This window comes from Cornus florida, unplaced genomic scaffold (genome assembly GCF_030987335.1).
Source record: "Cornus florida cultivar Cherokee Brave unplaced genomic scaffold, ASM3098733v1 CherokeeBrave_3.0.0_Hap2_Chr05, whole genome shotgun sequence".
NCBI lineage: Eukaryota > Viridiplantae > Streptophyta > Magnoliopsida > Cornales > Cornaceae > Cornus > Cornus florida.
The window spans coordinates 79,299,356-79,313,026 of NW_026775575.1; the positions used below are offsets into that span (position 1 = coordinate 79,299,356).

The 13,671-nt window shown below is 36.9% G+C and overlaps 2 protein-coding genes and 1 non-coding gene across 6 annotated transcripts; 2 read left to right on the forward strand and 1 right to left on the reverse strand.

Moving 5' to 3' along the window:
- Positions 1–929: 929 nt before the first annotated feature.
- TRNAR-UCU (transfer RNA arginine (anticodon UCU)) lies at positions 930–1,002 on the reverse strand. The gene has a single exon. It is a non-coding gene; the product is annotated as a tRNA-Arg (tRNA).
- A 3,502-nt stretch (positions 1,003–4,504) lies between these two features.
- On the forward strand, positions 4,505–9,615 carry LOC132307028 (BTB/POZ domain-containing protein At5g60050). 4 transcript variants are annotated; one of them, XR_009482167.1, is made up of 4 exons: positions 4,505–5,247; positions 5,814–6,974; positions 8,108–8,273; positions 8,878–9,615. XR_009482167.1 is itself a non-coding variant. In XM_059804682.1 (2 exons), the coding sequence occupies exons 1-2, from the start codon at positions 4,633–4,635 to the stop codon at positions 6,765–6,767; spliced, it is 1,569 nt and encodes a 522-aa protein (XP_059660665.1). In that variant the 5' UTR covers positions 4,505–4,632; the 3' UTR covers positions 6,768–7,021. The 4 variants fall into 4 exon arrangements, 1 of the variants encoding a protein (XP_059660665.1); XR_009482165.1 differs by lacking the exon at positions 8,108–8,273 and adding an exon at positions 7,399–7,519 and having other exon boundaries at positions 8,878–9,611; XR_009482166.1 differs by lacking the exon at positions 8,108–8,273 and having other exon boundaries at positions 8,878–9,609.
- Positions 9,616–10,366: 751 nt separating this feature from the next.
- LOC132307029 (polyubiquitin) lies at positions 10,367–12,252 on the forward strand. Its single transcript, XM_059804683.1, has 2 exons — positions 10,367–10,467; positions 10,906–12,252. The coding sequence occupies exon 2, from the start codon at positions 10,906–10,908 to the stop codon at positions 12,049–12,051; it is 1,146 nt and encodes a 381-aa protein (XP_059660666.1). The 5' UTR covers positions 10,367–10,467; the 3' UTR covers positions 12,052–12,252.
- The last annotated feature ends 1,419 nt before the right edge of the window (positions 12,253–13,671 follow it).

Consider the following 13,671-nt stretch of genomic DNA (forward strand, 5'->3'; position numbering starts at 1 on the left):
TATCCATTTAACACAATAAGTGCTAAATGTGTTAAAAATTTGCATCATACTCCCCCGGAGAAGGATGGGAGAGAGTGGCTCGAGAACAATGTTCCTTTCAAATTGATTGTTAAAATTGTGTAGTGTCAGTTCATTTCCATTGGGGATGAAGGTGACCGGTACCTTGTGCTATTTGTTTTTTTTATTTTCTCATCTTTATCCAAAACAACATTCCGGGAAGGGAACTGCAAATGCTTCTCCTTTCTCAGTCTTATTGCGAAACATTCATTCTTCATAGGCTGTCCTAGACCAAGGGAATATGTTCCTCACCATTTTGGGGCTCTCACTTTCACAAAAACACACAACACATCCAGGTTTTGATCCAGAAACCATGATATACACAAGAAGGGAAAGTTAAACAATTCTTTTCGACTATAACTGATGAAATTCGCCAATGGTCCGAGGTCGTTCGTCGGTTCAAAAAAGGTTAATTAGTTTTTGTCTACAGTGCAAATACATATATGTATGGCGTAGCACGGTGAAAAGGAAAAAGGAAAAGATTTACTACTCAAGTCCAAGATGATGGCTTTATAAGTTCTAGCTTGGCCAACTATTGTTTCATATGAGTAGATATTTCATGGATTTATTAGTTCTTAATGTACCAATCATGTTTGATATTTTGGCTGCTTCTTTGATATTCTTTGTTCTTCATTAATTATTGAAAGACAATTTACAAACAAGTACTCATAGTTAAAAAGGATGGAAGAGCAGTTTTGCTGCTCTTGTTTGTCTATTCCAGTAACCAGCTCATTTATGTATATCTTGGATCTCCAGATGGGTAAATAATAATACTTCACATACAACAATTATAAATAGTGAGTCTTAAAGTGATTATATACGCCCTTAACCAGGAGAAGGAATTGGTCAAACAAAAAATATTTGCCGAAAATCACGCCCGGTGGGACTCGAACCCACAATCGCCTGATTAGAAGTCAGACGCCTTATCCATTAGGCCACGGGCGCCTTGCTGTCAGATTGTATTATTAGAAATTATATATATAGACTATACAACTTGTTATACAATTCTGCGAATCCAAGAAACGCATGTGGGGTCAAAACAATTTTATAGTCCATATTATTAGAAATTATATATCGACCATAAAACTTGTTATACTACCCAAAACAATTTGCTACAATTCTTGGAATCCAAGAAACGCGTGTGGGGTCAAACTAGTCGGTCTAACCTACTTTTTATCATTAGATGGAAGACAGAGAGAAAAAGTATTTGAGATAATCCCAATTTGTTACATATATACTATCGGATATTGCCACGATGTTTTTGGATAAAACGTGTTTGATAAAAAAATATTTTATTTTGTAAAGTTTTAAAATGTTTCGTGAATAAAGTGAATGGTCAAAAGTCAAAACGCTAATTTGATGTTTTTAGATGTTTTTACACTATATAAACAATAAATTTGTTTTTTGAAAAATTCTTAAATTACATTTTAAATTAAATATTATATTTTTCAAATGGCAACATTTATATTATCAAAAATATTTTTACTTTCAAAAATCTTGCACTAAATAGATGTCAGCAAATATACTTTCGATTACTATTCAAAATACTTTATAACAAAATATTTGTTTTGTTTCGCATTAAAAATAAAATATTTACCAAACAAGCGATTCTAATTTAGGTATTTACAATACGAAAATAATTAGTTGGAGAAAGTAAAAAAAAAAAAAAAGAAAAAATTAAAAATCATGAAAGAATTCGAAAGCATTTTCCAAAGCACTTCAATTGAAAGACAGGGGAAGGTATTGTTAGATCTAGTTATTATGATTGAAAATGGGAAAGAAGACAAACAAAACCGAAACTCAGTAAGAACAAGGAAACAATATTAACAAATCATAAATTTGGTTTGAATGGGACAGCTGGAAACTGCTAAAGAGTGTCACACATTGTCGTTGAATAATTATTGTATGTGGGAATGTTCAACTACGTACTCTCACAAACCCATCATATAAAAGTTGATTTTATCTGCAAACACACTAATAATATATATATATATATATATATATATATATATTCTCACTCTCATACGACGTTTGTTCGTGACATGTTAAATAGTAGATAAAGGTGAAAGGAGATTTGATGATTAAGCTTTATCAGCATCATGATAATGTAGCTTTGATCATTAAGCCTTATCAGTATCATGATAATGTAGGTTGAATTGCAGGCCAAATAAAAAGCTAGAAATGAAACCTTCTTTGTGAGTAAAAAATACCTTCATTATTTACTTCAACCATTTTGCATTTTAATCCATGAAGATAACATCATATAGGGATTCTATTTCTTGGTCCCGGGCTAGTGCAAGTACAATAACAATTGATGAAATACAACATCATAAAATTGCATAAGTTATGTAAAACTACACGATACGATAGAAGGTTGAAACTACAAAGAAAGAATCTAGATTCATACCACCACTTTCAATATGCTATCTTAATTATATAAAACAATAACACCTTGAGCAAAATAGCATTTGTGCATAAAATCAAAGTTCGGATAAGATTGCTCAATTATTATCAGAAGGTCACGAATTGGATTTAAAGAAATAATACTCCATTCGTTCTATAAAAAGTGTCACTTTTGAATAATCGTGATTCTCACAAATTGAACTGTCATTGACACTTTTTTTAGAACGGAGGCAATATTTTCGTATGTGAAAAATAATATTGTGTACAACTGATATTAATTTTTCTGATTCTATAATAACGAGAGCCTAAGGATGATATTTTTTCGTGGTCTTAACTCTACCCCGATCATTGAAAGAGCTTAAAGTAGATGATATATACTCGTGGACCCATATAAAAATGACACAATAAATGTCCTGATTGTTTGCTACTAGCTAGAGCACCAGCAGAACAGCACGACCCAACATCCGCGAACACTTTATTTTAAAAGTAAATTACAGTGATATTTCTTAAAGTTTGGTCTAATTACGTATAAAGCTGATGATGATTTTTTTTTTTTTTTTTTTATATATATATATATTTTATTTCTCCTAAAGTTTGATTCAATATTAGTACCAAAATCAGTATTTCTCGTCAGCAAATTTGGTTGAAGAGACCAAAATAACCGTCAACTAAGTGTTAAAAAAATAAAAAAATCATGTTTTACTGTACGAAAATACCCTTCTCTCCCTCCCTTTCTCTCTACCCTACCATCACTGCCCACCATTTCCATGTACCCGGCCAAGAATATTGTCATGTGCTTACCCTGTCCATCTCCATATATATATATATATAAAATTTTCTGAATGGGTTGGATGATTATATTGAGAACACTCCAATGAAACCTTCCTATCTTGATGGGGTTTTCTTGATGGGTTGGATGATTTTATTGAGAAATGATTAGGTATAAACGGAAACCTTCCCAGCTCGTTGGATACAACGCTCATCATCTAATAAATACATTACATATTTTGAACAAAGAAAGAAAATTGAGGTAATTATATAGGATTAAAATTTTAATTTAACTAATTAATTGCTTATAGAGAACAGACCCAAGCTGATTCCTCCATTGATTCCGGCGAAGCTCAGATTGTTGGTTTACATTGAAATAGGCAAGCTACGGCCATTGAAGCCGACCAGCTCCAAACCGAAGCTATTTGAATCGAACTAAAACTCCATTGAAGATCATGTGCAAGCCGAGGCTGAGACCGGTATGGGTTATACACTGATGACAGAAAAAAAAAAATAATAAATAAACTTTCAGGTTTATTTACAATTAGGCCAAATTGTAGTGCCCTTTGTACATAGACGAGTTCACACTGAGACATGATGACGTCCTGGTTATTATCTTAACAACTCTACCGTGTCCTGGGGGCATTAGCACACACTTTTTGAGTTCACATGGTTAGTTTGTGCGGCATAATCATTCATTTATATTCAATTATTTTTTTATTTGAATTTGATGTGGGATAAACGATCCTTGTTACATTCTCTCCTATCTAAACTTGTAACGCCTCGTTGCGACTTGGGCCACCCAGCTAACCCGAACTATAAACCCAGATGCGCTCTAGGCCGTGCATTTAACGTAACACCGGATCAAAAATTAGGTCGGACTCTTATACCAACTATAACAGGCGGACGCTTACCCATTTATACTAAATAATTTTCCATCCGAATATAATGGGAGACAAATGACTCTTGTTACACTAGTCTACTTCACATTCCCCATAGACTATCTGGTAATTAATTAAATAAGAAAAATAATTCTTATGTATTTTAAATTTTTAATTAGACCCATGAAATTATGATAATCTCAATTTGATAAATGATAAGTAAATCACCTAAATTTGTAAAATAAAGTAAGAGCGGATTGCATAACAAAATAAAAATCTGATTGGCACACCTTAGGACTAAAGTTGACCACGTTCCACCCAATAATCTCTCCCGCCAAATTTTTTTTATTTTTTAATGAACCGTTTTTATAGTTTATTATTAAGTTATTACTAAATTACAGTTATCATCACTATCACTATCTTTTCCACTAATTTTCAGATCCAAAGCTCAATATCTGGTCTTCAACTTCTTGCTTTTCTTGCATTCCCGCTTCACTCTACTCTCTCTCTCTAAGCTTTTGCAATGGCCGCCGAGAACAATCACTCCTACAGCAAGTCCAAAGAAGTCTCCACAATGTTAAAGCAAGGCTTCATCTCCGAGACCTTTCTCTCTCCTCCCTCTGCACGATCCCAGCTCTCTCTCTCTAGGGTTTCTCTCTCCCCTTCCCACTCTCTATCCCCTCCGCCTTCCTTCTCCGACTCGCCCATCCCGAATCGTCCCAGCCCGAGCCGCCCGAGCCCAACTCTGTTCGACATGATGTCCGAGGAACAGACTCGGGAGTCGAAGCAGTCGATCGAGAATCGCCAGAAGGTCCAAGAACGCGTTTCTAGGGTTTTGGCCGACGCGCCCTTCCGGAACCCTAGCAATTGGGGCGGTTTTGGGGACGTGAAGCTCACGATCACTGCGCGTGACGGGTATAGGGTTTCGATGGACGTGCATCGGCGAGTTCTTGCCGATCGGAGCCGATTTTTTGCGGATAAGTTACGGCGGGAATCTGTGGAGGTGTCGCATTCGGTGGAGATTTGTGATTGTGACGATGTGGAGGTTTATGTTGAGACTGTGGTGTTGATGTATTGTGAGGATTTGAAGAGGAAATTAATGGGAGAGGAAGTCATTAAGGTCTTGGGATTGTTGAAGGTACGTGTCTTTACTTTCTCTGTATTTATGGTGTTTGAGTACGGTTTCTTTGTTGTTTAGGTGGTTTAATTTAATTTTCTGGAGAGAATTTAATTGGGTTTGGATATGGTTATTCGGGGGAGAGGTTTATAATTTAATGTGAAATGGATTTGAGGAATTCTGATTCTTCTTTTCTGAGTTCAAAATTGATGTGAAATGATTCGTTTGGTCGCTGAGAAAATTTATGTTCCTGCTTTAAGAAGCTCCTTCAAGTACCTGGCTTAGTTAATGTGATATTTGTACTATGTAGAAACCAGAACTAGATAAAAGTAAAAAGCTTTTAAAATTTTCTTTTCTTCTAATTCTTTTCCTCAGTCTTCTTGGTAACAAACTAAGGAAAGCAAAACTGTGTTAACATAAACTGATTATTGGCTTGAGAATTAAGAGATGAACAGATTTTAGATTTGGATAAATTTTTATGTTCATGTCCTATTATTATTATTAAGCTTAGGGGATTAAAAATGTTCATTTGTTGATTTTCTCACTTTGTTATACTGTGTAAAGTGGTTATTGGTTAACTGTTGCAGGTGTCTGCTGCTATCATGTTCGATGCTGGAATAAAGTCATGCTTAGATTATTTGGAAGCAGTTCCTTGGTCTGAGGAAGAAGAGGAAAAGGTGATATCTCATCTCAGTCAACTCCAACTTCCTGACTCAGTGACTCATGTTCTGCAGAGAGTATCAACTGAACCATCGACATCTTCAAGTGCTGATGACATCTTCTTGAGACTGTTGACAGGTGTTCTACAGGCCAAGGACGATAAAGCTCGTCGAGAAATGAAAACTCTGATTTCTCACTTGCTTAGAGAAGACACATCCTATCACAACAAATATGGGAATAGGCTTGATATCTCTAAAGATACACTTTATAACCTTTGCCATAGATGTGTTAGTTCTCTTATACTCTGCTTATCAGAAGCTTCAGGCATGGATGACAGCAGACGGGATCGGTGGGTTTTGATGGGTGAGATAGCTCGAGAAGCTGACAATATGCAGTGGATTGTTGATATTCTAATCAACAAAAAAATGGGGGATGAATTTGTTAGATTATGGGCGGATCAGAAGGAGCTTGCTAATCTCCATTCGAAAATTCCCACCATGTACCGGCATGAAATCAGCAGAATCACAGCACAACTGTGTATTGCAATTGGGAGAGGGCATATTTTGGTGCCAAAAGACGCGCGTTATTCTCTGCTGTCCACATGGTTGGAAGCTCTTTATGATGACTTTGGGTGGATGAGGAGGGCTAGTAGATCGGTCGACAAGAAACTAGTTGAGGACGGACTATGCCAAACAATTCTTACGCTGCCATTGCCACAACAACAGGCTATCTTACTTAATTGGTTTGATCGGTTTCTTAATAAAGGAGATGACTGTCCCAATATTCAGAGAGCATTTGAAGTTTGGTGGAGAAGAGCTTTCATTAGACAATATGTGCCTGAGTCCCAATTGCAGATAACCATATGTGATTTTCCAAATTGAAATCTATGTTACTGGATGTGCATATCAAATAATCCAATTCAGCTAATGTACATATGGAGTGACACTCTCGCGGTCAAGCTATATGCTATTTTATTTCGATAAGATTCATTTGGATTTTAGATAGCTGTGAAGGTTGTTCATATTGTAAATGCAGTTCTGCAATATAAAACAATGTGTTGGCAAGAGCATAGGGGAGAAATGCAATTGGTAAGGAAATCAGATCATACCTTGTATCTATTTTTATTTATTTTTTATTTTTGTGTGTGTGTGTGTGTGGGTGCATTTGGAATGTCAATTTTAGAATGATTTTAGTTATTATTACATTATCTTCTTTTCAACTTTTTTTTCGCGACACGGTGTAGGTTAAACTTTACATTTTTAAGAAAATAAACTCCATTTGCTTCCACTTTTAAGTTGGAGATTGTGTTTCCGCTCTCTTAGGTGAGAATCATTTGTCCATACACTTCCATCCTCCTCAACCTCTTGGAAGAGTTTCTCCTTGTATATATGTATCTTTATATATATCAAATAAAGTAATCCTAACTAGGAATCAGAATGGTACTGTTCTTAATTGGAGATTTGCCTGAATTTCATTGCTGCTCTTACTCCAAAATTTCTTAAAACTTCTCAGGTGGAGTGATAATGAATGAAAGTCAGCTGAGAAAGAGAGACTGGGAAGTGACAGAATTTCTTAGAAAGTCGTTATGGAATGGTAGATTGTTAGCGCTTATAGAAGCTTGGGATCCACATGGGTATGACACCCTTTGAATATCTTGGATTTTGTTAAGCGAATCTACATTAATTGCTGTATTGTACAATTAGTTATGGTTCTCGTGACACATTTTTTGTATGCTTTCATGTGCTTTGCTCTTTCTCTGACTATTTGGTGGGAAGATGATGTTTCCTATTTTTTGCCCATTGCCTCCATTACCATAGCCATTAATCTGTAAATCTCCTTTAATCTTCCTGATTCTGATCTATGGACATTAACTTAATATGGCATCTTCTTAGGGCAGCATGTTATAAGATGCTTTCTCTTACTACTGAAAAAACTCCTTTATCAGCATTTAGCTCCCTGGCTGAGGACATCATTGCCACAGTTCTATGTGCTAGGGCAATCCTTGGTGCAACTTTGTTCTTTCCCTCTGAAATTTTATGTTCCTCTGAACTGAAACTTTCTTATTGTGTCATACTTCTTTTAAGGCCTAATTTTTCATGGTCTCTTTTGAATACTTATATATTTTTTCTTCTTTCATCCTTTCGCTGCTCTGTTTATCTGTGCCAATGGCTGGAAGTTCTTTACGAGCCTTCTAAAAAATTGTCCCTCATTATCTTGCAAGGGAGAAAAAGACAATCCCTCAGTTGGAATCATTCTCCTTTTACAAAGGACCAATTCATAAGGCGTCTAAATTCTATCCTGAAAAACTGCTGACTCTAGTTGCCCTCATTTATGCCAAGAAGGAAACTTGTCTACTGTTTTGGTTACTCGTTTATGGTCTGAACATGGTAAGCTTCCTCCTCTCGGCTCCTACTTCCAAAAGTATATACCTCGCATATTCATGGATGAGGTGAATGTTGCATTGCCATACTAAGAAATCCTATCTATGCTGACATTCTCTGCTGCGCTAGTTTATACCACTATGATCTATTGTTCTTGATGAACAGATGTGACAGTTAAACTCATACATTTGTGATTGCTCTTGAGGATGTCAATAGTCTCTTATATTTCTCCATCATGTTATGTTGATACTTCTACTTCTCCATAGTATGAAGAACAATTATAATGTACATTCAAAAAAGAAGTTCTTATTCTTCGGAAGCCAATGCCGAGCAGCTATCATCTTCTAAAGGAAAGCAATCTAACCCCTAATCAGATTTTAGGCTGACCTATCATGCTGTGTAAAATTGTTAACCTGGTCAAAAGATTTATGTTCACTTGTGAACTTTTATTGTTTTTTGCATGTCTCTGTATGTTCTCTGCTGACATCCTAACAACAAAGTTCTTCCAGGACTCTTTGCTCTATCTATTTAATTGGCTCAAATGATCAGATTTCCTTTGGTGTCCTTGTTTTTCTGCAGTTCATATTACAAATTGTATCTTTTTACTCAGGATGTTGAGCACTCTGTGGAGGTTCGGGATCGAGACATCAGTTCATAATAATTTTCTGCAACTGTGGCTCTAGTAGCAGTTTCCTTTCTGTGAAGTTAGTCAAGCTAATCTCCTTCATGTGTTCTTCCTAAAGAAATTCATGTCTCTCAGAATGATGCTTCTCATTCCCTTGTTGCTTTGTTTGTTTTTGTTCAAGTAGCATCTTCTCCATTGTAGTTGGTATTTTATCCTTTGAAATGATTCGTAATAGAAAAGATTTGAGAGACAGATTTCATGTGGCCGACCCATTTTAAAGCAAGCATGATGGTGATGGTTGTCCCAAAAGGAATTAATCCTGTGGTCCAAAAACTGGTGAATACAACCATCAATAAGAATTTCATCTTCAGACCAAAAATAATCCAGGGATGGAATACCACAAAGAGAAAGTGTGCCTAATTTAAAAATTTTAGTTTTGTAATTGGTACATGTTTTGTAAAACCCCCCATAAGAACCATGTTCTGAAGCATCAATTGTCCGTTGTTTCTTTTTGAAAGAGTTTTTTATTTTTTATAAGTCGAAGAGAAATTTTTAGGTATAAAAGAAATTGTTAGTAGGTGGAGGGAATATTGCTTTTGTATTGATGATACCTTTGATGTCCATTGTTTCTTTTGTTTTGAAAGGTGTTTAGGATCCGATAAAGTGGTCAAACTTGTATCATTTCTCTTTTGAAAGTGGAATGGGTGTGAGGGTAACACGCAAAATTTAATTTAAGATGTTGGTTAACAACCAATTTGGACGCGCGTCACAATATTAAAATATTAAATTAAGATTGGTCTAACTTGATATTTTGAGAGTGTTTCGTAATTTAATTAAAAAAATAAATTATTAAATAAAATTAATAGTCTAATCTTAATTCACTTTCAATCATGATCCGAAACTAAACTACTCCTTAACAACTGCATTATTACATTTTTTTTAAGAAATATGAAGTCCTAATTTTCAATAATACCGAAAATGAAATTAGTCTGTTGATTTTTTAAAGAAAAATAATAAAGTAATAATAAATAAATAAAAATTCAAATTGCTTCGATTTGTCAATTTTGATGCTCACAAGGCAGAATCAACGTTGGAGTAGAAGAAACTACTCCCGTCAATTAACGGCTAAATATGCCATAAAGATGTGGTGACGGAACTTATCTTCCGGGACACCTCCGTTTGTTCAACCACTTTGTTTACCAACAGATAGATAATCATTAAATAAATAAATAAATAATCTGACCTACACCCAAGACACAACGCGTGGAATATCACATCACATTCCACACTAAAAACCATACACAATTGACGGCTATAAGAAGGTACGGCCCACTTTTCAACCTATAAATTCAGCGCGTGTTAAACACTGTTTAAAAGCGCTTGGTACTGCCACTACTTATCTTTGCTTGCCGTGCGGGTTGGCGCGTTACACGTCATCGATGACCTTTACCAATTATTTCATCCAAAGTCGGTTCTCGCAGCTTTAAATAGAGGCGTTTCTGACCCTAATTTTTCATTCTTGTTCCTTTGTATTTCCTTTTGAAGACTTTCTCAAATCTCTCTCAATCTCTCAAGGTATGTTAGGGTTTCTTATTTCCTCTTCTTAAATTTTTTCTACTGTTTTGTTGTTCTTAGTTAGATCTGTTTGATTATTTTGTTATTATGAAGAGAATGAATCCTTTTATCGAAGGATAAAAGTAATTGGATTTCTAATTAGTTGTCTATCATATTTATTTTGATTCTATTTAATTTCTCTTTTCTTAGATCTGATAGTTTTAAATTTTTATTTTATTATTATTATTTTTTTTTAGATCTTGATTTTTGAAAGTTATCTTTTGATCGGCTGATTTTTAACAAATCTTTATAATTAATCTTTACAATTTATAAGTTAGATCTGTCCTTTGTATTTAATTTATAGGAACTTTCTGAGTTTAATTTATACCCTGTTATGTGCTATGATAGTACCCTGTTTTTTAGATTTTTTGTGATTTAATTGTTGTTCTGGTGCAACAGATGCAGATCTTCGTGAAAACCCTCACTGGCAAGACCATCACCCTCGAGGTCGAAAGCTCTGACACCATCGACAATGTCAAAGCCAAGATCCAAGACAAGGAGGGCATCCCACCGGATCAGCAGAGGCTGATCTTCGCCGGCAAACAGCTTGAAGACGGGCGAACCCTTGCAGACTATAACATTCAGAAAGAGTCCACCCTCCACTTGGTGCTCCGTCTCAGAGGCGGTATGCAGATCTTTGTCAAGACCTTGACTGGCAAGACAATCACTCTTGAGGTTGAAAGCTCCGATACCATCGATAATGTCAAAGCCAAGATCCAAGACAAGGAGGGTATCCCACCTGACCAGCAGAGGCTCATCTTTGCCGGCAAGCAGCTCGAGGATGGCCGCACTTTGGCGGACTACAATATCCAGAAGGAGTCTACACTCCACCTTGTGCTCCGTCTCCGAGGTGGTATGCAGATCTTCGTCAAGACTTTGACTGGCAAAACAATCACTCTTGAAGTTGAGAGCTCCGATACCATTGATAATGTCAAGGCCAAGATCCAAGACAAGGAGGGTATCCCACCTGACCAGCAGAGGCTCATCTTTGCTGGCAAGCAGCTCGAGGATGGCCGCACTCTGGCGGACTACAATATCCAGAAGGAGTCAACTTTGCACTTGGTGCTCCGTCTGAGAGGTGGTATGCAGATATTTGTGAAGACCCTAACTGGGAAAACAATTACTTTGGAAGTCGAGAGCTCTGACACCATAGATAATGTGAAAGCGAAAATTCAAGATAAGGAGGGCATTCCACCAGATCAGCAGAGGCTGATCTTTGCTGGGAAGCAATTGGAAGATGGTCGAACGTTGGCGGACTATAACATTCAGAAGGAATCGACCCTTCACTTGGTGCTTCGTCTGCGTGGTGGGATGCAGATTTTTGTGAAGACCTTGACTGGAAAAACCATCACCTTGGAGGTGGAGAGTTCGGATACCATTGATAATGTTAAGGCCAAAATTCAGGACAAGGAGGGGATTCCACCAGACCAGCAAAGGTTGATTTTTGCTGGGAAGCAGCTCGAGGATGGAAGGACTCTGGCTGACTACAACATACAGAAGGAGTCCACCCTGCACTTGGTCCTCCGTCTCCGTGGTGGTTTCTAGGGTCTGATGATGGTGATGATGTTCTTCGTCTTGGGTCGTGTTCTTTGTGTGGTTCTTTGTTGTCTTGTTTTATGCCATTGCTAAATGGTGTTTTAAAACTGTTTCTTTAGTTTAAGTGGCCAATGGCCTTCTGTCTGTGTTGGTGTGTCTGCAGTCTATTCTCTTAATGAAATAAATGCTAATGAAATAAATGTTCTCGAATGCTTAAGTGTGTCTGTGTCTCTACTATGTAGCTCATATGGGTTGATTGCATTTTTCATGAATTTGGCTCAATCTCAAGTATAAAACAAACAAATACTGGCAAGGTGATATCTTAGAATGTGATTTGCTGGATTAGGTGTTATTCTTGGAAGCATGTTTCATAGTTCATGCATTAACCATTTTATGAATTACTTGTTTTGACCTTGCATTAGCTTAGCCATTCTGTTGAGCAAGTTTGGTTCTGCTTGCAACTAGGTTTACTTCATGTGTATCAGAAGCGGTGGAACAGAATCTAAGACACTTTATGTAAGATTTGGTTAAATCTTGTTCTATTATCTGGTTTGATCTTGTAGTCCAAATCCAAATAATCAATGTATCTAGAATAGTAGTAATTAGTGAAACAAAAGTACTCGTACAAACCATCCAAGTAACTCCATCCCCAACGGTGCGCAGCTGCTAAAAATGGGAATTAGATAGAATATAGAATAAGAGATACAAACAAGAACAATGCTTTGATCATGGCAATATAATATATATGTTGATGGTACTTCTTTGTAGGATGAGGAGATTATTCCATCCCCGAGGGTTCTTTGATCAAACAAGAACTCCATCTTTGTACTCGTACAAACCATCCAAGTAACTCCATCCCCAACGGTGCGCAGCGGCTACAAAATGGGAATTAGATAGAATATAGAATAAGAGATACAAACAAGAACAATGCTTTGATCATGGCAATATACGTTAGTAGCAGGTTTTAGAATATATATGTTGATGGTACTTCTTTGTAGGATGAGGAGATTATTCCACATCCAAGTGGGGATCCAAGCAAATACAAGGGACTCTCTAAAGTCAGAGATTGAGAAAAGGGAGGCAGTGATTGATACCCAAGTAACTCGAGCTCGGTAGTAGTTGGTTGTTAAGAGTCTTCACCCTCTGCCTTAAAGGCTGATTAATGCCCCTATTTATAATGCTCATTACTTTGGTCAATGTCCGCTAGTCACAGGGGAGAGCGCTCTCTTGCCTGTAGGTTTGAGGACCTCTTCCCCTGACAGATGGGACAACGGCAAGTGGGTCGAGGCGCTTTGCCCTCTGGTCCGAAGGAGTAATGGTGTTCTCTCTTTAATGCAGGTCCTATCAAATGTCTTGCTCACATTTAATGCACTCTTCTGTTTTACTTGAGAGTCGACTTCGGGTATCAACATCCTCTCCCCGTTGCATTGGCCTCGAACTAAGACGATTCCTTGGATCCTAGCCACCAGTCCACATTTCCTCAGACTCTTGAGTCTCGAGATGGGGAAATGAGTCTCCTTGGGGTGCCGCCTTCTTGGTCCCTCAAGGCTTCATTCTGGCCCTAATCCTTGAGGCCTTTTCAGTTTAGGGGGCTCGAGGTGGGGCATAAAATGTCCAAGATTTCGTCTG